This window comes from Camelus dromedarius, chromosome 20 (genome assembly GCF_036321535.1).
Source record: "Camelus dromedarius isolate mCamDro1 chromosome 20, mCamDro1.pat, whole genome shotgun sequence".
Taxonomy (NCBI): domain Eukaryota; kingdom Metazoa; phylum Chordata; class Mammalia; order Artiodactyla; family Camelidae; genus Camelus; species Camelus dromedarius.
The window spans coordinates 27,646,767-27,673,145 of record NC_087455.1 but is presented as its reverse complement, the minus strand read 5'-3'; the positions used below and the strand labels follow the sequence as shown (position 1 = coordinate 27,673,145).

Here is a 26,379-nt window from a genome sequence, read left to right as displayed (position 1 = left end):
AAAATTTGATATTACACAAATGTCTTTAATTCTCAAATTTAACTGGAAAGTAAATCTAGCGTGTACCTTTTATAAGGATAAAATTTAGAATAAATCCAGTCATAAGATGTAAATATTTAATGATCAGCCCACAAGTTCTTGATATATTATTTTTGTTAAAAATATGAACAGTATAAATTTGTTTTCTAACCTTAGATTATTTAAAGGCACATCTTAGTTTTGTGAAGACATAATAATTAAAGAAAAAGGAACTAAAGATGTGAATATTTTCATCAGAAACCCTCATGAAACAGATAGCCACTTAGTGAAACTTTTTAATCTCAATTAAAGGAAGACCTTTTTTTAACCTGAAGCCAAATATTTATATATAGGCAGAGGAAAAGGATGGGTCAAGGAGGAGGGAGAATGTTTAAAAGTTATTAAATTAGCCTCAAGAATCTGGGGTGCTAAACAATATAGCTTGTAGATTTAGATAAGATTGATAATCTTAGGCTCCCATGATGCTGTAATCGTAGGTTCTCCAATGTTTTTCCCTGAATTTTGGTGTTCTTTCTTTGAGCTTTGCTATTGGGCTTGAGTTTTCCCTCTTAAGATCCCCAGACCTGAGCATTTTGTTTAAGATCACAAGATGTGTCACCAAGTCGGCAGTCCTTCAATATTCTGTTTACTGTTTATATTCATTGTGAAGTGCATTACTGCCAAGCCTGTGTTCCTACTTCAAAGAAGTTTGGTTTGTAAAGCTGCTTTGGGACTCCAGTAGCGTGTGTGCGTGTGTTTGCGTGTTTGTGCACGTGTGTGTGTGTGTGTTTGTGTTTGGAAAAGCAAATATAAAGCCATTGCTGTTTGACATGCACTATAGAAATCACTGAAAGTATACTGATGATCTTTGTATTGCAAATGCAGAAACCCAAGCAACCACTGTCTTGCTGCCTGTTAATCTGGCCGTTTTCAACTACATCTCTGATTACAAAATCCACCTATAACTTAACTTTTTTAAACTTGATTGCCATGCCAACATTATAAATATGGTTTTTTAAATTTTTAGACACTTTAAGTAGTCTTTTTTTAAGTTCAAAATAACCACAACACTTAGTTTGTTGGTTTACGAACTAAGTTTGTTGGTTTAAGAACACGTTAACCTCTTATGTTATTAAGATATTAATGAAATAAGAAATCATATTTTCTTAGTTTAGTTAATAATTAACCTTATACCAGAAAGAATTTGAGACAATTTGAATATTACAGTTTAATACACTTAAACAGATTACCTTTCCAATAAATAGATATAAATATATGCAATCTTTTGTTGTATTGGGTTTGTCCATGAAGTCTGATTGTCCCATTAACCTCTTAATCTATTTTTGTTATAATTTGAAAATGCTTTGATATTAGATTTGATTTTGAACACATAATGACTGTGTTTTCAGTGTACTCAAATTACAAAAGCATATTAAACCTCTAGGATGTCTTCTGTAATAAGCACAGTGTCATTACATATAAGCAGTATGACTTATAGAGATTCCTAGGTAAATTTACCTTCTGAACCTATGAGCCAGTGTTTCCCAGAATGTGTTTTTAAAACTAGTTCAGCAAGATACTACCTGGTAAATAGGTGGAAGGAGAGATGCTATCTGTGATCAAATAATTATTATTTATTACAGAATTTTCAGGACCTTTTATATGCAAATTTGTAGATTTACGTAAATTTGAAAGAGGAGATTGAACAAAAACTTGCCTCCTTAACACGTTAACTTATTTTCCTTTTGTAGAGTGCAGCATTGGACATCAGAGTTGAAAGTTCAGGAAAATACATATTCCATTCCCCAACCAGATAGTGAACAACCCTTCTACTTGCATTGATTCCTCCAAATTGTGTTTTATTCCTTGGGGGAAAAGAAACAATACTGAGTTTGGTTGAAACCAAAATAATGTTATTGAAAATATTATTTCTGGGTTATTTTCCTTAGAGAAAATGATTAACAAAGAAAAATCAACTCGCTGGTGAAGAATCTCTCATGGTGGGTCTCTTTATAAATAGGATACTTTCCTCTCTGAGGATATTATTGTTTGTGGAGTGTTTTGTTTATGAGAATAGACTGATTAAAATGTAGAAAAAAATGGAAGACTTCATATGAGCCAAATAATTTTGGAGAGAGGCCTGTCTGGTTACTGTTTGTCCTAAGGATTGGACTCCTAGGAGAAGTTAAAGTTACAAGTTAAAAGTATGGTTACCCAAGTTTGTTTATTGGATAGTCACTAAGGTGATTGCCTTAAGATTTCATTGGTTAAGATTCTAACAAAAAATTTTTCCAATGAAGGACCATCTATAGATGATGATTGAGTCTGGAGATGAGAGATGCGTTTGAGATTAAATTTAGTTGATAACATATTTAAATGGTTATATTACTCTCTCTATTTGCCTGTATGTTTACTTTTAGCAGATACACATTAATATTCATCTTAGATCCCCCAGTGATCTGTTAAATATAAATGATGATCCATAAACTTGATTTTGCAAAATTTTTAAACCATTACTAAGGAGAAATACTCTTTCCATAGCAGTATTATCAATATGCTTTAATGCAAGGGTCAGCAAACTCTGCCCCTAAGCCAAATCCAGGCTGTTGCCTATTTTGTAAATACAGTTTTATTGGACTACAGCCACACATATTTGTGTATTCATTGTCTGTAGCTGCCTTCATATTACAATGGCAGAATTGCATACTTTGCAAAATCTAAGATATTTACTGTTGGGTCCTTTACAGAAAATGTTTCCTGTCTCCTGCCAGTATGTATCCCATTACTATCTAATATTTAGAAAGATTTTTTTTAAAAAAAGAAAGAATTTAATACAAGTCATAAGAGGTTGATGTCCAGGAAATAGTCTAAATATTAGAAAATGCATATATATGTATGTATGTGTATATATCTCTATGTATGTATATATATATCTATATATGTATATAATGTGTTTAAACTTTGTCTATTGGTGCTATTTATGTTTAAAATATGATTTTGCTACTATGATATTAAAATGAAACTTTTTAAAAGAAACTTCCCAAACACTTAACTTAGCTAATATTCTTTCAGTACACATAATTTTTTGAAGTTGGGATGGCTTTTTTTTCCCCTACCCTCAGAGAAAATAAACATATTTACCTGAGAATCTCTCTTGAGGTACAAACAATTCCAATATTGTATTTTACTAGACTAACAGGCATTTATACTTGGCTATATTTTGCATTTATATCATGGAGGCACTCACTTGATTTTATGTATCATTCAACTTATATTAACATGATATTTCTATTCCCATTTTATAATTTGGCACAGAATCAGTTAATCAAATCATTATTCAAATTTGACTCAAACAAATTGCTTAATTGATTTAAATTGCTCTTTTACTTAGAGGTCATAAAATCTAAACTCTGTACATTCTTTGAGTCAAAGTTTTCTTACTCCTTTTTGAAGCTTTTTCTTCCCCTCATGTCTTATTTTAATTTTCAATTTTTACTTAAATTTTTTACTAACAGGAATTATCAAACACACTGAAGATTTTTTCAGGATGAGTATTAACATACCTATTTTTGAATAGGCACACTTTTGTCTAAATGTCTTTACTGCAGTTTTAAATATGATCTTAAGCAAGGGGTATGTGTGTGTGTATGTTTACACTCTTACATTTAGTGTTTCTGAATTTACGTGACAATATTTTATTATAGATACCCACTTGAGCTTACTAAGATACGATTATTTTTCCCAGTTTGTAGATTGGTAACATACAATTGAGATTTTGTTTTTCCATTATTTATGAGAAATGGAATTTTTCTATAAAATCTCTTTAGTAAAAATCATAAATACCATTTTAAAGCACTTCATGTTTGCTAAGATTTTCTAGTTGAATTTAGTTCTTATTCTAACCAAAGTTTTTAAAGATCCTTTGATATCTGTAATTGATGTGTTTTGAGGAAGCACCTGTTATAAACAGCATTAATCTCATTTTGTCTCATTTTTCCTTATTATCTCAGTTTCTCACCTCCTTACATTTTTTTTTCTCAAATGATTTCAGTAATACTTTATGCCTTTACTGGCATGGTATGTTTTCAGGAGTATTATTCCAAGTGCCTCTGTCTTGATCCAAGTTCTAGAAAATTCAAGGTCAAAAAATCTTGATAACTGCATCCACTTGTATGCTGCAGCAACCTGCTTTAGTTTAACACATGGGGTGATTTTCTGATAATTCTAAATGCAGTTGTAAAATTGTATTTGAAACCAATTAGACTTACAACCTTTTTCCAGTAAATAAATCAAATCTTGATGAATTAATTACAAGCCACAATTCTTATCATATTACTATTGTCATATTTATGTGCTGACAAATATATTCTCCTAAACATACATGTACCAGAAAATGTTTTCTGTTTAATGAAGATTTGTTGTCTCTGTTTAAATTCACTTACATTTTATTCAGACTTAAATTATTTTACAGATTTAATAATCATGATTTTATTCACCAAATTGCATTCTTAAAATAAATCTAGAAAATAATATGATATTTAATTTGTACGTACTACCTTGAATGAAAGTAATCTTTCAGCCTAGCATTTCTTTTTTTTTTATACATCCTGTAAGTAGGGCTCAGAAATAAGAACTGAACATTAATTTTATGGATTTTTTTTCTACTCGATAGGTGCTATGGATATAGAGGAGAGAAATCGCCAAATGAAAATTAACAAATACAAACAGGTAGCCGGATCAGATCCCAGACTGGAACAAGATTACCATTCAAAGGCAAGACATTTTTCTTTTTAAAAGTTGTGAAATAATCAATTAGTCATATGAAACCGTTAGCGTCTCATAAGCTGCTAAATGCAGATTAGTCAAACATAAACATATGATCCAATGGCCCCATGATATTATTAAATGCTAAAATTTTTATGTGTTTATATACCAACTTCTAGGTATAGATTTGTGTTAATGTAAAAGAATCATTATATATTATAAGAGATTAAGGAAATAAAACTAATAAATGATGTGAAGAGCAAATTTTTTAGAATTTTTTGTTTTATAAAACCTGTAAAGGCCCCAGCACCCTCAAAAAATGCTTAAGAAAAACCTCGATTATCATCGCACCGTTTTCCTACATATAGAATTTTTTATTTTATAGTATTTTAATTCAATCTACTTTATTAATAAGTTATTGGAACAAAATACATACTCTTGAGGCGTTGTAAGGCGTTTGAAAGTTTTTTAGTGAGAATCTTTGAACCACTTTCTGGTAGTAAATTAAGGTGTGAAGTCTACTAGTGTAGAAAAAACTATTTCATTGTTCTTGCCCTTCATTGCCTTTGTATTTTCAAAACATTTTAGGTTCATCATATTATTCATGGCCAAAGTCGTGAAAAGACTTCGTTATGCTGTGCCTATTTAAGATTTAACAAAAGAATGAAAATAATAAAACTTATTCATAACATTTAGTTAATATGTGTCTAATCATTGCAATCATGTAATATTTGTAGTCCCTGTACCTATAAATTAGAGTAAAGCAGTTACAATTTTTATATACTCAGGTCTATTTTATCCTTACCTTGTAAACCTCCAATTTCTCTCAGTTATGCCCCATTCTTCAGTAAAGACAAGACGTATAAGTAAAGCGTAACTGGCTACACTGGATAGGCGTATGCAGTAGGCAGCGTAGGTTTTTAGTTTCTCCATTATATGACCTAGAGGAGGCAGAGATTCTTACATCAGCATTCTCTTTCAAACCACCAGTCTCTTCCCCAAATTACATGAATCCTGCCTGATGTGGTGAATACAGGATTGTTCATCACAGGGTTCTGCTGTCCTGGAACTGGCCCAGGCCGAAAGCCAAGAGAAAGGTAAATTTAAGACAAATAAAAAATAGCCTTGCCTTCATGTAGCAGGTTCTAAACTTCTAGAAATTTTTCTCTAAAGTGAAAATATGAATAGCTTCAAATAGGTTCAGTGACTTTCACAGAAAATAGATTTGGAACGATACAGTATTTCGGATACATCTCTAATCTTTTGAGCTTGATGTCAGGAATGAGACCTGTGCCTTCCCAGGTACTGTTTTGATGTTTCTGCCTAAGGCTGAGTAGAGAGACCTGATCTTTTGTGGCATCTGCTATGCTCTAATCTCTCATGTATTCATTTTATATATCCAAAGACCAAGGCACGAAGTCCTAATAGAATAGGATATGAAAGCTCCTATAAACTAACACAAGTTTATTTTATGTCCCACTATACTTCAGGGAGGAATGTAGATGACTCTTTAAAATACATATAATATTCTCACTAATACTGTCAATGAAGAAATGAGTATCAAGGGAAAATGAAGTCAAGACAAAACAGGATAATGCTAGAAGCAAAGTTTGTGAATAAAACGCATAGTGTGAGTCTTACACACCTGCTACAGGTGGAGCATATATTTTGACCATAAGCTTCCTAACAAACAGCACAGGCAGAAAGGGAAACGGGGTCACCTGTATGATTTACATTGTTCATGCAATAAAAACAAGTTCCTTAGAAGCAATACTAATGAGTCTTGTTACGGATGCCTGGCAGAAATTTACTAAAGGAATACTATAGGCATGGCTCAGTTTTTTTTTTAAGAAAAATAAGTTTTGATTACATTCCAATTCATAAATTAAAGAATGCTTGAGTATTCAAAGTTTCGTATCTGACTCCAATTATTTTAGGTTAGAAAAAAATTTAAGTCTTGGCAATGGACTAGTTATGCTAAGCAGTATGATTTCCTAGGTATTCTAAGGCAGCAATTTTCAAAGTGTAGCCCCAGACCATTACCTGAGGACTTGTGGAAGTGCAATTCTCTGGCCCCTTCCAGGCCTATTTAATTGAAACTCTAGGAGTGAGGTCCCTGTGTTTTAACAAGCCTCCCAGGTGCTTCTGGTGTGGACTGCAGTTTGAGAACTACTGGTCCAAGGTGAGCTGCATGTACAGTTTGCTTCTAGGCAACTGAAAGAGTTGACTTTCTCTATTAGGAAGCCAGTGATGAATGATGTCACTTAACAATGGAGACTTTCTTTTGAGAGTAAGTCATCTGACTCCTTGACAAGGCCTCTCGTAGTTTCTAACAAATCCTGTCTCTTATAATTGCATTTTCTATTCCTGGAGTTATGCACTCAACCTAACCAAGGATGCGATCCAGTCATTAAGTACAACTTTTTAAAAAGGTCTAAAACCCGACTCTGTTTTGTTCCACGGCAAATTTCCTGATGTGGAACTATCTTTGCTGGGTCATGTATCTGCTTGTCATCCCTACTTTGATTTTCCTCTCTCATGGATCAAAAAGAAAATTACAGAGTATTCTTTTTCAGTCAAAGGCATATATAGATTTAGTCATTATTAATTTCCATACTAACAATTCTTTAGATTAAAATTTTCAACAGCATTCATCTCTTTAATTTGGGATATTTACCTTACATTTCCATTCTTTTCTTGTTTGATAGTAAGTGCCAATTAAAGACTCGCTATTGAGCTATGTGCTTTAGTACATTAGGTCTAATTCTTAAAAAAAAAACCATTTACTAGGTGAGGGCACTAAGAAACATAGAAACATAGAAAGGTTAGGTGATCTCCCCAAGTTCACATTAAATCATGGAAAATATTATTCGTAGCTAATCTGGCTTTCAATTTTGAGATAACTGTGATTAAATCCAAAGCCTCAAACAATGGGGCATATGCTGTACTTCTGAGCTGTATTCCTGAAATTATAGTGATGCTATTAAGAAGCTTTGGCGGAATCTAATTGTCAGTGAACTTCTTTTTTAAACTACACATTCCACATTTTAAAGGGTATTGCCTCCTTGAATTTCTCAAGCGTTCTGCTCTGATAGTTGTAAACAATTCTTACTAATTTTTAAAATATCTCCTTAGTAACTCGCTTTGAAAGTATCTGTAGAGCAATGCCTATTAAGTTACTGTCTTTCTAAAGATATTTTAAATATATTAGGAAATTTTTAAGCAGACAGTCTATATTTAATAAAAGCATCAAAAACTATGAGCAGATAGGATTCTTCTTTAATCAGGCAATGATTTCTTGGGGGTTTTCCCTCAAAATAGAATTTAACTATGTAGCCAGTGCACCCTTTCATGCTTAATGCATTTTTTTTATCCCAGCTTAAATGTGATTCATCTATTCTACCTGCAGCAGAAATTTAAGGATCAACTTAAAACCAATGTTCTCTGCTCCCCATTGGTTCAGAAAAATGTGATTTGTCTGTTAAATTTAACAATGTAAATTATAACTCAGCATAGGCCAGCTACCCTTCCATGAGTTATATAATTACAATAATTAGCAATAATTGATAAACAATGTATATACTTTATGAAAATGAATATGGAGAATTTGATAATATTTACTTAAATAAATGGTGTTTGTTTTTAAAATTAACCATATTTAATGTTTTTAAATGAACCCAGAGGCTATTTTTCAAAAGATTTCAACAGAGAAGCTACACAGTTTATTGATACAATATTTGTTTGGAACTCAAAGCTTATTTCTCTGTAGAAAAATGTTCTTTTTGGGTGGTAATGTTCCCACAAAAATATCTTACCCCTGTTATAGCGTTTGTATTATAATCTATTTTCTTATTTTTCTCTCTAGAATTAAATAATATAGCCTGTAAATTGCCTAGAACTTTTCAAATGTGAACCAGAAATTCATGTTAAGCCACTTAACCTGTCATCTAATAGACTGAGTTAGTGTTCTGGGGGCAGAGAACAATGCAACACAAGAAAGGAAAAGAAAGTTTTCTTCCATCCTTTGTGCATACCTGAGCCTAGGTACTTGTCACCTTTCCTACCAAGCTTCTTGTCTTTTAAGGATCATTCACTGATTTCAAAGAGACATATTAAGAGGAAAACAATCCAACTAAAGTAGTTTACATTATAATATGAACTGTATGACACAGAGATAGTTTCATTTTTAGAAAAATAAGCTCTGTAAATACAAACAAAGTTCACACGTTGGCGTTGTAGACAATATCAATGTAAGAAAATTCAGATAGTTAAAGACAAAGTATTTTTGGCAAGTAGATCACCATTGCTGACTAAGCTCTTCCCTTTACTCGAACTTTTCTCTTCTTAACAAGAAGAATACACATTCAAAGCTGGCCCTTTGAAACACAATCAACCAAGTGTTTTTGGTTGATTTTCGAGACAGGCAGCAGGGACACCAGAAGAGGGGAGACAGGTTGGGGCTGGTTAGGAGTGGCAGAAATGGGCTGTTTATAAGTTTGATGTTTGTAAGTCAGGAGTACTTTCAGACTCTAATCACCAACGCGTGGCAGCAGTACTTGAGTTTAGTGCAGGAGATGAGAACGCAGCCTGGAGCCAGGCAAACTCTACTGGGGTGACTTTGGGTAGCTTAACCTCATAGTCTCAGTTTCTTTATTTTACTGAACAGGGTTTTGAGATCTATTTCATATGGTGATGAGTAAGAGAAAATGAGATAATGTAAAATGCTTACTAAATGTTGCAGATAACATTTATTATTATTTTTATAGTAACAGCGAATGCGTCTATAAGAACCAGAAATGAGTATGACAAGGTTGAAAAGAAATGGTAAAGAAATAATTGAGCTAATGAAAGGAATTTTAGTGTAACTCAGCTATTATTGAGTGTTCCCTTTATTCTCAGATAAAGAGATTGAAGCAGCAGAGGTCCAAAAGGAAAAATCAAATTTAGGGGGAAAGAATTTATGAATCTTCAAAAGATATGGAGATAAAAAAATAAAGAGAGCCTAGAACATAACAGATGATAAGAAATTACAAACTAAATTACTGAAATGAAAAAATGATGTTATCAGAGTTGACACTGAATGCACCTGGCCCTTGGAAAGTTTATTAACAGGTACATATATGGGTATGCATATTTAAAAAGAAATATTCTTTAAGAGCAGTGACATAAATGGATCTGAAAACTGAAAAACTAAATTTATAAGAAGCAAATTTTAAATGTCGATTAGATGACTTTGTACAAATCATTAAGATGATAGATGCAAATACATGTGTTTATTCAGAGTGAAGAAATGAAAGATATGATTTTATAGCAATGATTGAAATAAGGTTCTAGGAGAAAAATTTCTTTGCATAAGCAGAAAAGTTGAGTTTCTGGTAGCATATAACATAGCCAAGTAACAGTACAGTTGAGCTGGACCTTATGCCCACTGGAGGAAGAATTGCTGATCATCAGTTCTCAAGCTACCCAGAGAACCTGGTATTCACATAAAACAGACACCATTGTGCCAGTGTAGATGGAGTCATCTGATACATAGAGCGTTAGAAGTCTAATAGGAATAATCTCAGTAACACAATCTCTACCTTGTAAGGTCCTCAAGGGGTAAGTTAGGATGTCCTATAGGAAGTAATGAAACATCCTTTCTTGGAATAAGCAGTCAACTATTTTGTGAACGAGGGAGGATTCAGATTCAAAAAATTCCTGCTAGGCTTAATCTAGCCTGATATCCAGCAAAATTGTTTCATTTTTTAAAAATCAGAGTTAAGATCACCTACTCATAGTTTCCAGCCCAAATCAGGTCAAGAATTCTTATCACTTATTGATGAATATAGCAGGGAAAATGCCAGTGGCTGCACCTGGATTTCTTCACTGAAACAAGATTTCTCTAAACTTCTGCTTTGTCGAATGTTTCTATTGCATTCTTTTCTACATAACCTTGCAATCAGATAGCTTCATGTTTTTAGCCAAATCTCAAAGAAAACTTCTGTAAGTCAGTGAAATTGCTGTTATGGGAGCATCAGGAGAAATAAAGATAAATCACATTACCTGGAAGCATTCTTTCTGCCACGCTGAGCCTACAAGGCTCTGAGAAGTTGTGCTGAGTCCTGGGTGCTGTTGCCACTTCCTACATGTCTTCCACCAGCCAAGGACATGTTTTGACGAAGTATAGTGCACTTTAGATTGTTTCCTGGCCCCAAACCAGGCCACACCCTTCCAGACTGTCAGGCCACTTATCCAAACCAGCCAGCTCTAAGCCTTTAATTAGTCACTTGCTTTTTTACTTCACTGTATGGTTGTTACTTTACCAAGTATATTTATGAAGAGAAATAAAACTAGAGTTTAAAAATCTAGATTATTAAACTGGCAAGTAAGAGCAACAGTATACGTAGTATGGCCCTAGAAGTACAAGAGATGTTAATGGTAATCTTATCAAGGCCTGATTAAAAAAATTAGTCCCACCTACAAAATCAACAAATGTCTGAATAGCCTAATTTAAAGAGTTGTAGATGGAAATAAAAAAGAAACTAGATAAAATCATATTTTAAAAGCTTTTTTATCCTGTTTTCTCTCTTCTGTGGTTTCTTCTTAGCATGTTTGTGAGGGTAGATTTCTAGTTTATATTACATGAAACATCCACCAAACTAGTATTTAAAAGTAATGGAAAATTGTCTATATGTATTTACATAATTTATTCTTTTATCTTTGACATAAATAATGATCAATATATCAAGGAAGAAGGAACCATTGGAAGTATATCTTCCTGCTATTAGTGTGCACTGTCAGTAATCCCAGTAGTAACCATATTCGCAGCACAACTTCTGAAGTCTTGGTTATAATAATAGAGATCTATAGGCAGTTTTATTAATCACTCTTCAATTTGTTTTCAGGGATTATGTTTAAATACGGACTACAGAGTAATATTACAAGTGTGGACTCCAGCGAGGAGAGTGTAGCTCAAATGGTAGAGCACATGCTCAGCATGCTTGAGATCCTGGGTTCAATCTGCAGTACCTCCTCTAAACAAACAAACAAACAAACAAACCTAATTACCTCCCCCCCAAAATTTAAAAAAAAAATGTGGACTCCAGAACAAACTGCCTGTGTTCAAATCCTACCTCTGGCACTATTTTTATCACTTGGGCAAGTTAATTAACATCCTTGTGCCTAGATTTCTTATTCTGTAAGATGTGCTCATGTTAGTACCTACCTCATAGGACTGTTTTCAAGATTAAATGTATTTGCATGTATGTATAACTCGTAAACAGAATTTGGACTATAATAAGGAGTAGGTAACTGTTAGCTGTAGTATGATGGTGGTGGTGTTGGTGGTGATGATGATGATGATGATGATGATGAAAGAGAGAAAGAAGAATCATTTTCAGCAGATACCTTGCTCTTACCAGGTTTATATTTGTTGCCATCAACAATCTACTAGATATAGATTAGTAAATCTTTAAGATAATCCTAAAAATATGTGAGGGGAAAGGGAGGAAAAGTGTAAAAATTAATGATAATCTAAAAGGTCTTAAAAGTTATTTAGGTTATCTTTTTTTTTTACCAGGTTAGTCAAATTTTTTTCTACCTCAAGTTATTATTCTTGCCATTTCTACTTCCTGATCAGCTGGAATATACTTCAACTGTAAACAGAGAGAGAGAGAGAAAGTCATTTTTACACATAATTTATCTATATCTATGCCTATACACACACATCCTAAAGCTCTGAACCAGAGGAGAATCTCTCTCCTCCATCTTTTAGCTGATGGAAGCAACAACTGCTTATTTTTTCCTTGTCTCACAAGTACAAATAGACCTCGCTTTATGTAACAGATGTACAGTTGAAAACTTAATAGTAAATAATTTTAAGGGAATTTTAGAATTTTTTAATTTTTATTTGTGACTACTCTATGAATTTAAAAATTTCTAACTTTAGGGTTTTTTTCCTTTACACCTTGACTTAGTTTGCTAGGGCTGCCATAAAAAAAAGCCACAGACTAGGTTGCTTAAACAACAGGAATTAATTTTCTCACAGCCTGGAGACTAGAAGTCCAAGATCAAAGCGTTGGCAGGTTTGGTTTATTCCAAGACCTCTCTCATTGGCTTGCAGATGACCACCTTCTTGCTGTGTCTTCACATGGTCATCCCTCTGTGTGTGTCTGTGTTCAGATTTCCTCTTACAGGGACACATGCCATATTGGATTAAGGCCCACCCAGCGTGACCTCATTTTACCTTAAGTACTTCTTTAAAGGCCCTATCTCCAAAACTGAGGTACTAAGAGTTAGGACTATAAGATGAATTTGGGGGATATACCATTCAGCCATAACATCTCTCTACAAAGTAATTAATAGTAATTAATTTACCACCTTAATGCATTATGAAAGCTCATTTGATTATAATAAGAAATACGGATCTTTAGGCAACTAACTGTAGCTATTTGTTTCAAATTTTTTATTTCTTAAAATTTTGACTACTTTTCTCTATTTTCCAACTACCTTCTTAGATTCCAGGAGATGAAACATTTTTTATTTTCAAGATTATTTTTAAAATTATTTTTCTTAGTTATAAAACCGCATTTAAATTTAAATATGTTTTTCTTAGCTATAATATCATGCAGACATTCAAGCGTGTGTCCTTTTTTTTACATTATATTTGTCAATTGCTGCCTCCTACTATATAATATAACCACATGTCATGCTAGGAAAACCAAATGTCAGGCCAAGAAATATTAAAAAAGATATTTTTCAGATACGAAGTCATTTGAGATGACTAAGACAGCAACTTATATGTTATAGAACACTAAAAAATTACAGAAGAAATTGTAATTTTCCCCTTTTTAGTAAATATGATGTTGCTAAACAGTAACAAAAGAATTTTAAATACATTGCATCCAGCTGCTTGCTGGTAAAAGAGTCAATCTATGGACAATAGCTGCTATTGCCAAGGGCATAATTTCTTCCTGTATATTACCTAACACACAGGGGAAACATTTTTTCTTTTACCTCCAGCAAAAAAAGAAATTTATGCATTTATCTTTGCTTTCATCAAGCTTCCAGAGTTGCTGGCTTGCTAACAATTAGAACACCCCACGGGGGGATATAAGGGATGGGTCACTGAGGGGTGAGAGATCTTTCTTTATAGAATCAAGCAGGATTTGGGAAATAAGGAAGAAAATGTGATAAATAGGGCAGAAATATTCTTTCCAACTCACATTTCATATAATTTTCAAGGATTAAATACAGATGTATAAAAATTACAAATATAAGAATATTCAAAACAATAGAGATGTGAAAACATTTAAACCTTCTGAACCAACCAACCAAGCTATTTACCACCTCCTAAAAGACATACATTCTGTCTTATACGGTGTTTATTTGCTCATTTCTTATCTTTTTATTAAACTATACACTTCTTGAGAATGAGGATATAGTTTATTCATCTTCGTAGTCTCTCTAGTGTCAAGAACAAGATACGAATTTCAAGAGAAGGTATGAAAGGTTATTGGCTAAGAGTCAAAAACCAATTTTCTAATGGGCGTATGATTATTGGTTTCTGCCTAGAGTTAATCATAGTAGAAAGAATACTCAGAAAGAATTGGAAGATTTAGGTTCTAATTTTGATTGTACTACTTATGTGATAAGATTTTGGGTAAATTGCCCCATGGTTCTTCATTACCCAGCTTTTTTCTGCATGCATGCAAATTGAAGGAACATTGTAATCTATAAAGTACTACACAAATATACGATACTTTGGTGGCCAAATTGACAAAAATCACTGTGTAATAACACTTGGGTTTTAAGCAAACTCATCATTAATTAAGGAAATCATTTTATCTCATAGCTTAATCTTTAAAACTATGTTTGAACTAGATCTTCTATATTTCATTTCCTCTATCTAGTGTTGTTTCATTTATTGATTCAGTAGTCTCAGAGCAGTGTCAGAATTCGATGTATTCTCACAAATGATGGAATCTATAGATTTTCAAATTAACTTATGCATAATAATTATGATTTAGAGAATAAATTTATGTGTATAATGTTTTTGCCTCATACTTCAAATGGAATAATTAATGGAATAATGGAATAATTATTCAAATGGAATAATAATTGAATTGAGACTTAAGTCAAAACCTTTAGTCAGTTAAAGCAATCAGTCAACTAGGACAGCATGTCGCCCACATCTATAATTTCAATTTAATTTGGCTAATTATAATTTGAACATAGCTAGAGTTGTATTATGTAATAGCTTTGTTCATGAGCACAAAAATTAGCTGTAATTTTTCTTCAGTTGGAAGGATTACAGATATTATTTATTAACAAAATTAATTTACTGTTTTCCTAAATGTGGGATTTTGATTATTTCTATTTTATCAGTTTTGAAGATTGTAAAATAGTACTCTAGTCTGGAAATAATATAGCTAATCTTGGTAAGAACATGTTACTTCATAAGCCCATTTTCATTTTCTGTCCCCAAAAAAATCACCTGAATTTTAAATGGAATGTTAAGGTGTTATTTCAATATGGCATAAAACATCTTTTTATTCAGGTTAGTCTGTATGATTTTTTAAAATTATTTAAAAGCTTTACTTGTTTAAAATTAATCCAAGTACAGTTATAAGTAGTGTTGTAGTGTTATTTCTACGCTAGTTTTATATTCTCATTATGCATATTATTTTATATAGTTTTCAAAGTTTCAGAAAAGGAAGAAAATCTTTATTTTAAGGTATCGACTTAAAGGAGTAAACAATATGTGAATATTTTAAAAAGAAGCAGCTTGGGTTCTAAATATGCTTGCCTAGTACCCCATTAAATGTGACATTGTAGCTCACAAAGATTTTTTTTTTAATGAAAAGAAATAGAAAGACTTTAATACTAACAAGTTGTATAAGCTTAGTCAGTTCGTTTAACTGCTCTGTCTCTACATTTTCTCATTTACAAAATTAAAAGGGTGGATTACATTCTCTCTGAGATCACTCTCAGTTTTAAAATATTGTGTGTTGTTTTTTTTTTTTAAATGACTCAGTGATGAGTGAATAACTAAAAGTATGTTTCAGCACCAAATAACTTTCCTGGGCTTTTTGCTTAAACAAAAGGTGGTTATAGGAGTCTTCTTTTTTATATCTGAATGTATTATAATCTCAAGGGACATTTAGTAAGTTTCTCTTTCCTGCTACTCAGAACTGCATTACCTGGGGAGTTTCTGAAGCTGATCAGCTCTAAATCTGGATTCTGCTTCTGCAACATTAAAAGAAAAAAATTGCCAGAGAAACTATCAAGTAAATAAAAATAAAATGGAGGACTGAATGAATGAGGAAGGAACAAAGGAAGGAAAGGATAAAGGGAGGGAGAAATGGAAAAAAGAAGAGAGAGAAAATGAAAGAAAAGGAAGGAAGAAAGGAGGAGGCAGGTAGGCATAATCCTTCCAACCTCAGGGTTCATAATCAAATTAAGGAAACAAATGGACGTAAGTAGTGCTCATACAAAGTAGGCTATGTTATGTAATATAGTAAAAGTAAGCCATGCAAAGGAAGAATTAAAAGAGAAATATTCGTTTGGCTTAAAGAAATCTGGGAATACACTTGAATAATACACGAGGTGAAGAACATGTCCGGCAGAGGGAACATTTAAGCAAAGGTATAAAAGCATAAAAGCAGCACAAGCTATGTTTAAGGAACAGCCAGTAGTTCTTTAAAATAGAAATGTTCAGCAAACTAGGATACACATTAGGAGGTAAGAAGTAGAAACGTCTAGGACCAGATTGTGGAGAGCTTTAAATCACTCAGCTAAAAATCTAGAAGGTTCCCCTTTACAATCATGGTCTTTGAAGACATTTTAAGAAGTTACCGGTATGAACAAATTTGTGCTTTTAGAAGATAGCTCCAATGGCATAGTGAGGCTGGATTTGGAAAGAATATTAAAAGACAAGGAGTCCCATTTAGAAGCTATTGCTACAGTCCAAGCAAGACCTAACAATTATTCCTTGCCATGTGTGACTGTTGGCTCCATTTCAAGTGGTCTTAATGCAAACCCACTGATCGTTCCCTGTTTTCTCACACAAGGAATAAGGGTGGTGGGCCTCTTCAGGTTTTCAACAGAATGTAATTTTACCTGCCCTATGCCTGCATTTGATGAGTCAGGCCCTTTTAGGTTTTTCAATATTATTTGGTTATTTAGGCTGTTTTTACCTCTGATTCTCTTCGATGCAACTACCTTGAGTTACTCTATTACTTTGTAAGGATCTAATATTTGAAAGAGAGCCCTGCTTCGTATCCTCAATCCATTGATGTTTCTTGTGTTTCTGCCTGCTGCAGATTCGCAGGACCATGACCCTACTGCTATGTTGTTAGTGTATTATTTCTGTTGCAACTTTGGGGATGCTAGCTTGCTACTTAGTATCTCCAGCCTATGTCCTAGCAAACTATATAAATATTCTCTAAAATATATATATAAATTGTATAATAATCCATGTAATATTTAAAGATATTTACAAAGGATCAAGTATTAGGAATTCTTATGGCTGAGGAGAGTTTCTTTATGATATATCTTAATTCTAGCTAGATCTTACAAGTTTCTAATCTGAGGGCTTGGAGAAGCATTTAGTCATAATAATGGTATAATTGCTTTAATAGTGACTCTTCTCTTCTGGAAAAATAGTTTGGACTAGCATCAGGCATTCTGTTCTGCTCTCTCTGGACTTGGATGTAAATGAAATGTTACATATATAAGAATGAGATATTGTTATTAATGTATTTAAGGGCCTAGGAAGAACAGACGTCTTGATTGAGGCAGAAATTTCAGATGACATTTGTTTGAGATATTACTGGATAATAATGGCATAAAAATAAATCTAAGACCCACTAAAGCTGTTGAAAAAGAAAACAGTTACCTTATGTGGATACATCTAAATAAATGGCTAAGTATTAATACATATTATTTATAAACTTAAAAGTAATAGCTGTCTTAGATATTGAGAAAAATAAAATGACATATAAAATAAAAATTGGAAAGTAGTAAACCATCAAAACTCTTCAAATTTTAGTAATTATTAATGTTGTGGTCATGGATTGTTATGTTCCTTGGCTTAACTTTCCTTGATACCAAGTATAAACATAATTATAAAAACTAACCCAGGTTAACAGTTTCAAGAATGTAGAAATATGGATTCCCAGGTCAGGTTTGATGTAACCCTACCTACGTAAATAAGCCAATCTGGTGTCAAAGGACAATGCCTTATTTTTTTTTTTAATGAGATATGGAATTAAGGAAGTTATAAAGTTTCCGTAGCTATTTTCAGGCCAAAATAAAATGTTTGAGAACATAGCCGAATGATGATTAAAACCGAGTATCACAATCTAGAACTTCTGTAGTTTCATTATGGAAATATATTACTACGTATAATGAACACTTGTAATTATATGTCTATCATCATGACAAATATTTATTTATGTCATCATCATGATGACAAATGTTTATTATGTGCCAAGACTTGTAATATCATTTAAAGCTCACATCAGGGTCAAAGAAGTTAAGAGGTTTGCCCAAAGTCACCTAGCTGCCAGTAAGTGGGAGAGCAGTTACACATTCTTACTTCCAACGCTATGTCCCATGGTCATTATGATATACTGCCTCTTATCATTAAACTTAGATGACTACCTTATAGTTTTTATCCATATTATTGGTTAAAATAAAGAGTGTATCTTTTTACCATGAGGTCAGAAAATATTTTTCTGGCACAGAATATTCAGATGTTCATAACAGAAAAACTGACAAAATTATCTGAGTAAGTAAGTTTTTGGTTTTTTTTTTTTTGTTTTTTTTTTCATAAACAAGGACTCCAAGCAGTAGCCCTGGTTTAGTAATACTGTTAAAGAAGCCAAGGTCTTTGTTCTTAGAGCTTGTCTTCCTGCTCCCCATTCTTACAGTAAGACATTCATCCCCATTGTCACAAAGTGGCTTCTCACTTAGGCTCATGTTTAAACTCCAATCAAAAAGAAAGGTGAAGTGGGAAAGGCAGACATCTTAATGTCTGAGCTAGCCCGTTGTAATCAGGAAAGTAATAGTTCTCTCCATACCCTGCTCCCTAAATTTCTGCTTATACTCCAGAGGCCAGATTCAAGTCAAATGATCACCGTAGCTACAAGACAACTTGAAAAATGAAGTTCTTTTATTATTGTTGTTGTTAGACCACCCAGATAAATCTGATTCTTTTAGTAAAGAACAAAAAGGGAGAGAGAATATTGGTAGGCAGTCAGCAGCAAATATAACAAGTAAGTAGGTATAACAGACTCTAATTATCAGTATGAAAGACCAAGGACCCATTCATAAGTCCCAAGTAACTAATATTGAGATACTTGTTTGCATAAAATGAGTGTTATTTCTTGAATGATTAGGATGGAGGATATTGGAGAAAGAGAAGTCAAAGATAACTCACAAGTCTTCTAGGTTTCAGTTAGAATATTGAACCTAAAATAGTGCAGGGAATAAAGGTAATACAAAAACAGCTGGTTTGGAGTGAAAGAGAATAATTTGGTTTTTGGCCACACTGAATTTGATGTACCAACATAACAACATATGGGAAATGTCCTCTTAGCATCTGGAAAGATAGTTCCGAAGCTTGGGAGAAAAGTGAGGCAAAAGATAAGGATTGATTAGTCATTACCTGAGTAGGAGATGGATTAGATCATTCTGTGGGAACACGTATAGTGAAAAGGAAAGCAGGCTCAGGACTGAAAGTTGGAAAAATAGAATTTAAGATCAGGTTAGAGAAAGCGAAGCCATCAAAGGAGATTAAGAAGGAATAGTCAGAGAGATGGGGAGAAACCATGAGTGACTATCTGGGAAGTCGTTACGGAAAAGTTTCAGGAAGAGAGAGGACTTCGACAACATTAGAAGTGATAGCAAAAGCAAGAAAGAAGAAAACTAGAAAGATACTACTGGCTGGTATTAGGACATTATTGGTGTTTTCTGTTTGTTTTTGTGAACAGTTCCCATGAATGGTAGATTAGAATGGGTAAAGAGTTAAGGATCATGAGAAGGAAAATGGTAAATGCATTTGTTAAAGGCAAAAGCACAAACTCTGCAGCTTCCTGAGATTTCATTGCAGAATTGGCATTTCTGTCTCTGAAAAATATGAGGAATCAATGGAAGTAAATAAAGGGTGATGTTTCTCAAGGAACAGCTGATTACTAAGAGACTTAGCATTCCCACATAGTCAAGCCTTTGGGAAAGTCATAATTGACTACTAGCAATAATTCCACCTCTACAAATTCTCCAGGAAAAATTTTTAACCTTACAAATTTCCTTCAGACCGAGAGACAGGAGCTCTTCAGTAAATTTTGGCCTTGGGCTAATGACTACTGTTTGTACAATTGTGCTTTTTTAAAATTTTAAGCTGTTCTTGTTATTCCATCTTTCACAAGATTTCCCTTGATGAGTAATTTACAGATATGATATGTGATTGGCCCTTAACACCTGACGAGTCTTTGTGAGTCCTACAAACAGTGCATGTATTTCAAAACCCCCACCCTGGTGGTGTGCACTCACTCTGCATTCGGTGACACTTGGTAACTTGAAGTTAGCCTCAGTGGGAGTATTTATTCCTGAGAAAACAACAAACTCTGTAAATCAGAGCTTTTTCCTTTTGGATAGCTGGTTGTTGAACACATATCAGCACACGACTTCCCATCACAGAGAATGAAAGGATTAGGTGACTAAACTCTATTCAGCTACCATCACAGTTGTTGACAAAGTAGTTTGATGCTTCATGCTGGAGATGATACATATAAAATGCTGACAACTTTCCTTACAGCAGAGATCTGATGATATGCTGTTACTTTCCACTTACGTTAGATAAATAGGGAGAACATTAACTTTTCCAGGCCACTTAGAACTCTTTAGAGTCTAGAACATCCTGGAAAATAATAATTTCCTGTAAATTTTTCTAGTTCATGATCTGCGTAATAGTAATGTGCAAAACATCAAAACGTTGTCGGGAAAAGCTTCCTCTCTGTCGTCCAAGATTTTAATGATCTCCAATCAGAGCAGAGTTTCAGCTGAGCTCCTGTAATTCTATGCAGTAAACCTTTTTCTGTTTTTGTTCCATTACAGAGAATGATGAGCACATCATTCATTGTTCATCTGTCAGCTGTAAACTAATATATGCTAATTGTTTAAAGCATCATTTATTGTATAGTGCCAAACAGCACCAACCATTTCCTAAATAAATGAACTTATTCAAATTCATAGCTCATTACCTTGGTATAATAATAATTTAGCTGCTTCTATCTCACTGTTAAATTATATAGCTTTTGTTGATCATACTTTAGGAAAAGCAAAAAAGAATGAATAGTTTTAAAAGTAAACTCCCATAGTAGGTCATTTATTACTTTGATTTGGGTTTTTTTCTGTGAATTGTATATGTGAAGATGTTATATTCTAAATGTGTTGAAAATATGTTCTTTTAATATAATTTTATTTCTTTTATTATAATCTCTTTCCACATTTCTCATTCTGTTTATCACGTGTCTATTTGTAATGCAAACCTCAGCTAAATCCCAAAGGTAAACATGCTCAGTTGCATGGAAATAGAGAAATGTATTTGGTACAAGCCTTGAGTAGACAGCAGAATCATCATCAAACTAGAGCTTTTAGCTAACTTTTAGTCTTTCTTTATTTAGACTGTTCCATTCAGTGGCTTTTTATTTACGGCTTGCTGCTTTAGGTGCTGGAAATGAGCAGCTGGTAGGTGCTAACTAAGCATGCTATTGGGTATTTTGAATATATTATTTCTCTTACTACTCACAAGAATCCTTAAAATGGGACTTATCCTTATCATACTGGTACAAAAGCAAAATCTTAGAGTTTAAATTAAATTAAATATTTGACTCTTAGGTGCTAAGAGAGTTACAAAGATAAGGAACATATTGTTCTGGCTTTTCAGGGCTTATATTCTAATAGAGGGTTTGAAAATTAACTATGACCACACTTAGACACACACCTATAACAAGAGATAGCATGTGATGAATTATATAAAGGCATAAAATTATAGTATGTGGAATCACCTTTCCTTAAATTTTGCATATCCAAAATTTTAGTTCAGCAAACTTTATCAGCTGAGAGGTTTTAGTCAAAGATATGTGTAATGTACATCATGTGTGTCTAAAAAAAAATTCTTAAGCCTTAGGCTAGCCTTTATGCACCTGTGAATCATAGCAACAGGATCAAAAGTCATGACAGCCTAAAAAGATGAAGGCCAGAATATGCAAAGTCAGAATCCTAACTACCGAAGTGCAAAAGTCAAATATGCAGTTAGGATTCAGAAATGAAGGCAAAGAAAAGCAGACAAGACCAATCAGGGAGACATGGGATACACAAATACCAGGTGGCTTTGGATTTTAAGGTAAAATACCAGAGACAGACATTAAAAATGAGGCATCTTCTATGTCTGCCTAGAGGTGTCATGTATTTCCTGCTGAGTTAAAGATATTCCTTATCCTGCAGTTGAGAATCAGTAGTTCCCTGTGAGGTGATGGGACATGAGTGAACCTCCCAAATGGGGAAGGTGAGGCCTGAGGACATACTAGGAGTCAGTGGGAAAGTTTGGTTTAATATTTTATTTTGCTTTATAAACATATTTTTCTGGAATGAATTTCTTGGATATATGTAGAAACAGTTATATTTTTATTATAGCTTAGAGCAGCCCTAAAATAATAAATTTATTGTTGGATAATCTGCCTATTATTTCTTTTGTTAAATAAATATATTCCTGGAATTGATACTAAGCCAGTATTCAGCTACTATCTAATCATCATCATCGTCATCATCACCATTTGTCACTTATTAAACACTTCTTATGTGTCCAATATTGTGCCAAGTGCTGTACGTACATTATCTTATTTAATCCTTGCAGCAAACCTAGGAGATGGGTACGACTGTTGTCCACATTTTAACAGATAAAAAACTGGGACTCAGAAGCAATTAGCCCAAGATCACAAACCTAATAATTTATGTAGCCAGGATTCATACCAATGATTCAGTCTTCCTCCAGAACCATGTGCTTTGAATAAGTACATTTACCTTTACTACCTCCTACAGTCAAAACTTAGGACTTTTCATTTGAATTTAGATGATATGATAATCCCATGAGCAAAAGCAAAGAAAAATATAATACCTAAACTGCTTTTCTATCCAATAATAAATTGCTTTTAAAGATATAGATAGCAACATGCTTCCCTTTTTTATTAAAAGTTATAAGAATGCGAAAGGTAAAGTTCCCCCAATACAGTATAGTATCTATGGAACAATTTAATAATTTTGAAAAATTTCTTGAAACATCCATTTTTCAAGAAATGTCCCAAAGATACATAAGTAAAATGAAAGACTTCCATTTGTGTTTCAACTTGAGATCAAATTTACTTTTAATAAATTCTGTGGAAAAAAGTAAATATATATATCCAACATTGTCTATGTTAGCCAGTATTTACTGGCTATATATGTGTGTATATATATATATATGTATGTATTTTTTTTAATATACTGATTAGCACAGATAATGTTGGCTCCATCCATTGAAATGCTATTCTAGGCAATGGACGAAGACATTGTCATTTAAAGTAAATTGGTTTTGATATTTTTAAATGACAGTAGTTTGAAAAAGAATACCATGGGTTAAAGGTTTTCCAAATAAATCCACTGTAAATAAATAATCTTCCTCTAAAATCAAACATAAGGGTTCTATTTACATGGCTATTTCCGGAGGGGGGGGAGAGGCAATGATTTTTTGAGGGAATTTAACTGTATTCTTTTTGATAATTAAGAATTTATCTAACAGAGTCAAAAGTTAGAGTGGAGTAAGAAAGACCATATCTCACCTAGTTTAAATATATATTTCTAGATTAAGGATATAGTTATTAAAATTTTATGGAGCCCTCAAAATAATTCTTCTATTTTACACTTGAAGAAAAGGATCGGTTATTAGCTCAAAAATATATAACAAGGTACTGGGAGATCCTGGAGAAAAAACAAACGGTCATTTGAATCTGACCTAATGTTTATGCTACACCCTATTGCCATTCAACTTATTTTACCAAAATGTTTGTATCGATCTAATGTTTTCAGTGAATTGTTATTCATAAAGGGCTATTTATTAGGTAATGATCATTCAAGTCATGGTAACTGGTTTTATATAAAATAATCATCTTTCTAATGCTTTGTGAAATATGCCAGTATCTATGATTTAAAAGATCTCCATTGTAAAACTGACCAAATAAGGATTTTTCAGCCTTACGTTTAAGTGCATATTAACAAGAAAAATCTATTAGCAGATAGTCTCTTAACACAGCAATAGCCAATAGGTAGTAATGATATAGTAATAACACTGGCTACATTATTTTACATTATGCCAGATACCAGACATCTGTTATCTCTAAATTTCAGAACAGCCCTGCAGAGAAGATACTGTTTTCCTTATTATTTTATAAACAGAGTATTAAAGGTGAAATAATTTGCTCAAGATCACCCAGCTAGTATGAGTTTTCCTTACTCCAGGTTTTTCAGACTTCAAAGTCTATTCCTTTTTATGTCCCACATGTCATTAACATAAAGCATTTATGATGATTTTCAATTCACCAGAATATTTGAACACCCAGAACACCCTGCACCCTGGCTGTGTCAGATAACTATCTGATTATTTCAATTCCAGGAAGTTTGTACTCTTGTAAATAATAATGACTTTTTTTAGTATTTCTAGGAGTCATCAAAATTCCAGCAACTACTCAGAAATTAAACTTTCTCTTTTCTCTTGGATTTTCTTTTTTAAAAAGTTAGTGTTTTAATGAGTAGATTTTGTATTATCTCTAGGTTATCAGTGAGGCATCATGGATTAAAGAGAAAATTGATGCTATTAAAATTGGTTTTTATAAGTTACAATGGCAACTTCATCATACTTTTTTTTTCAAACTTTATTCAGAAATAAAAAAATTCTGCTCCCTAATATTAAGCCAAATGTTTGTTTCCCAGATTTTACCTAAATGCTCTTCCCTGAGGCCATTGCTGTTGTGAAACTGTTTTAATGGCCTTCATTGGGGTGTGGTGAAAATGCTCTAATTGCCTTTGCTGAAAACAAAGGTTTCACATAAATTGAATTTTTCTTTTAGGATAATTGCCATTCACTTTTGTTTCAAATGCAACTGAGTGGGGTTTTGCAGTATCCTCTGTGGACAATTAAAGTGCTGAAATAGGAGAAGCGAATAATTGCTTTGTGTGGTAATACTGACAACTTCTGCGTGTTTGTCAATCTGTGTTAACAGTATCGATCAGGATGGGATCCTCATAGAGGGGCAGATAATATTTCCACTAAATCTTCGGACAGTGATGTAAGTGATATATCTGCGGTTTCAAGGACTAGTAGTGCTTCTCGTTTCAGCAGCACAAGCTACATGTCTGTCCAATCAGAACGGCCAAGAGGAAACAAGAAAATCAGGTGAGTAAGGGGATTTTAGCAGGAAATTTTTCTGAATGTATTTTAGAAGATCTTTATTTTTCTTTGGATAAATATGAAATCCTTTATATTATCCTCTAAAAGGGTAATATATGTCATTAATGCAATTAGAACTTACTTTTTGTTATATTTTGGTCTATATTTCAAACTTCTTGCCCAGAAAAGTTTTATAGAATTTAAAATAATTTTCTTGCTAGATTATTTGAAATAATATCATTAGTTTTTTGTGTGTGTGTTATTTAAAAAGTATTTTCTATTATTATATCTTTACTGAAATTAAAGTGTTGGATAATGAAAACTTATATTTTTAATGTTCTAAGGAATATGAAAAATCATACTTTAGAGGGTTTTTTTCCCCTAGTTGAATAATTTCAGTGATTCAGAAAACATAACAACATTATTTTTTTAGTGGGATACTGTCCCATCCTCCTGAAACTTCTATAAATGCCTGGGAAAAGTAAACATTTTCTCAAGAAAATTTATAAATGTATGTTAGTATTAATTCATTATCACCTGACCTATAGATTTTTATGGGTATCTGAACTAAATTTTTTTTTATTCCTATTGGATCAAAAAAAATCTGTAAGGGAGGGCCCACAACCTTTTTCATGCAACTTTGTAACAGGAAAATATGACTTAAAAGCAATTATGATTAAGTGTTGCTTACACAGTGCTTCTCTGGTATACAGTGGGAAAAAGTTTTCAGTGCTTAAAAGATACAATTTTTATTTATGCTTTAGTAGTTTTCATTACTTTTCTAATTAATTTTGTGTGTTTTTTTTTTTTAACTCTTTCTTTTTTTGTGTTTATTTGCATGCCTTCAATTTGTATTGCTTTCAAAAGGCCAAAGGGAATAGAAGAGGGAGGGAAAGAAGGGGATAAGCATGAAGAGATAGTTCATGAGGAGGAAGAGGTAAAGGAAGAAAGAATTAATGAGAACGAGAAAGGGAAAGAGATCACAAAAACATGTAATAAGGAGAAAAACAGAGAATCAGAAGACGAGGGAAAAACACAAGATATACCTAAGCAAGGGAAAGAAAAAGAACAGTGGAATAAAGAGGATTTGCAAAAGCAATTCTCACAAGATGACGACAGGTAAAATTTGC

General features: G+C 32.9%; 1 protein-coding gene across 30 annotated transcripts in view; it reads left to right on the top strand.

Moving 5' to 3' along the window:
- The window catches only part of RIMS2 (regulating synaptic membrane exocytosis 2), a 511,671-nt gene that overhangs the window by 365,616 nt on the left and 119,676 nt on the right, over positions 1-26,379 (top strand). For 15 of the 30 annotated variants that reach the window (XM_064476903.1, XM_064476904.1, XM_064476906.1 and 12 more), the window contains 2 exons: positions 4,691-4,791; positions 25,083-25,255. The exons of 14 other annotated variants lie outside the window; for them this stretch is intronic. In XM_064476903.1, coding sequence (XP_064332973.1) covers positions 4,691-4,791; positions 25,083-25,255 — 274 coding nt within the window. Of the gene's footprint in view, positions 1-4,690; positions 4,792-5,183; positions 5,880-25,082; positions 25,256-26,379 lie in introns of those variants that run through there. One more of the 30 variants, XM_031439460.2, reaches the window with a different exon arrangement.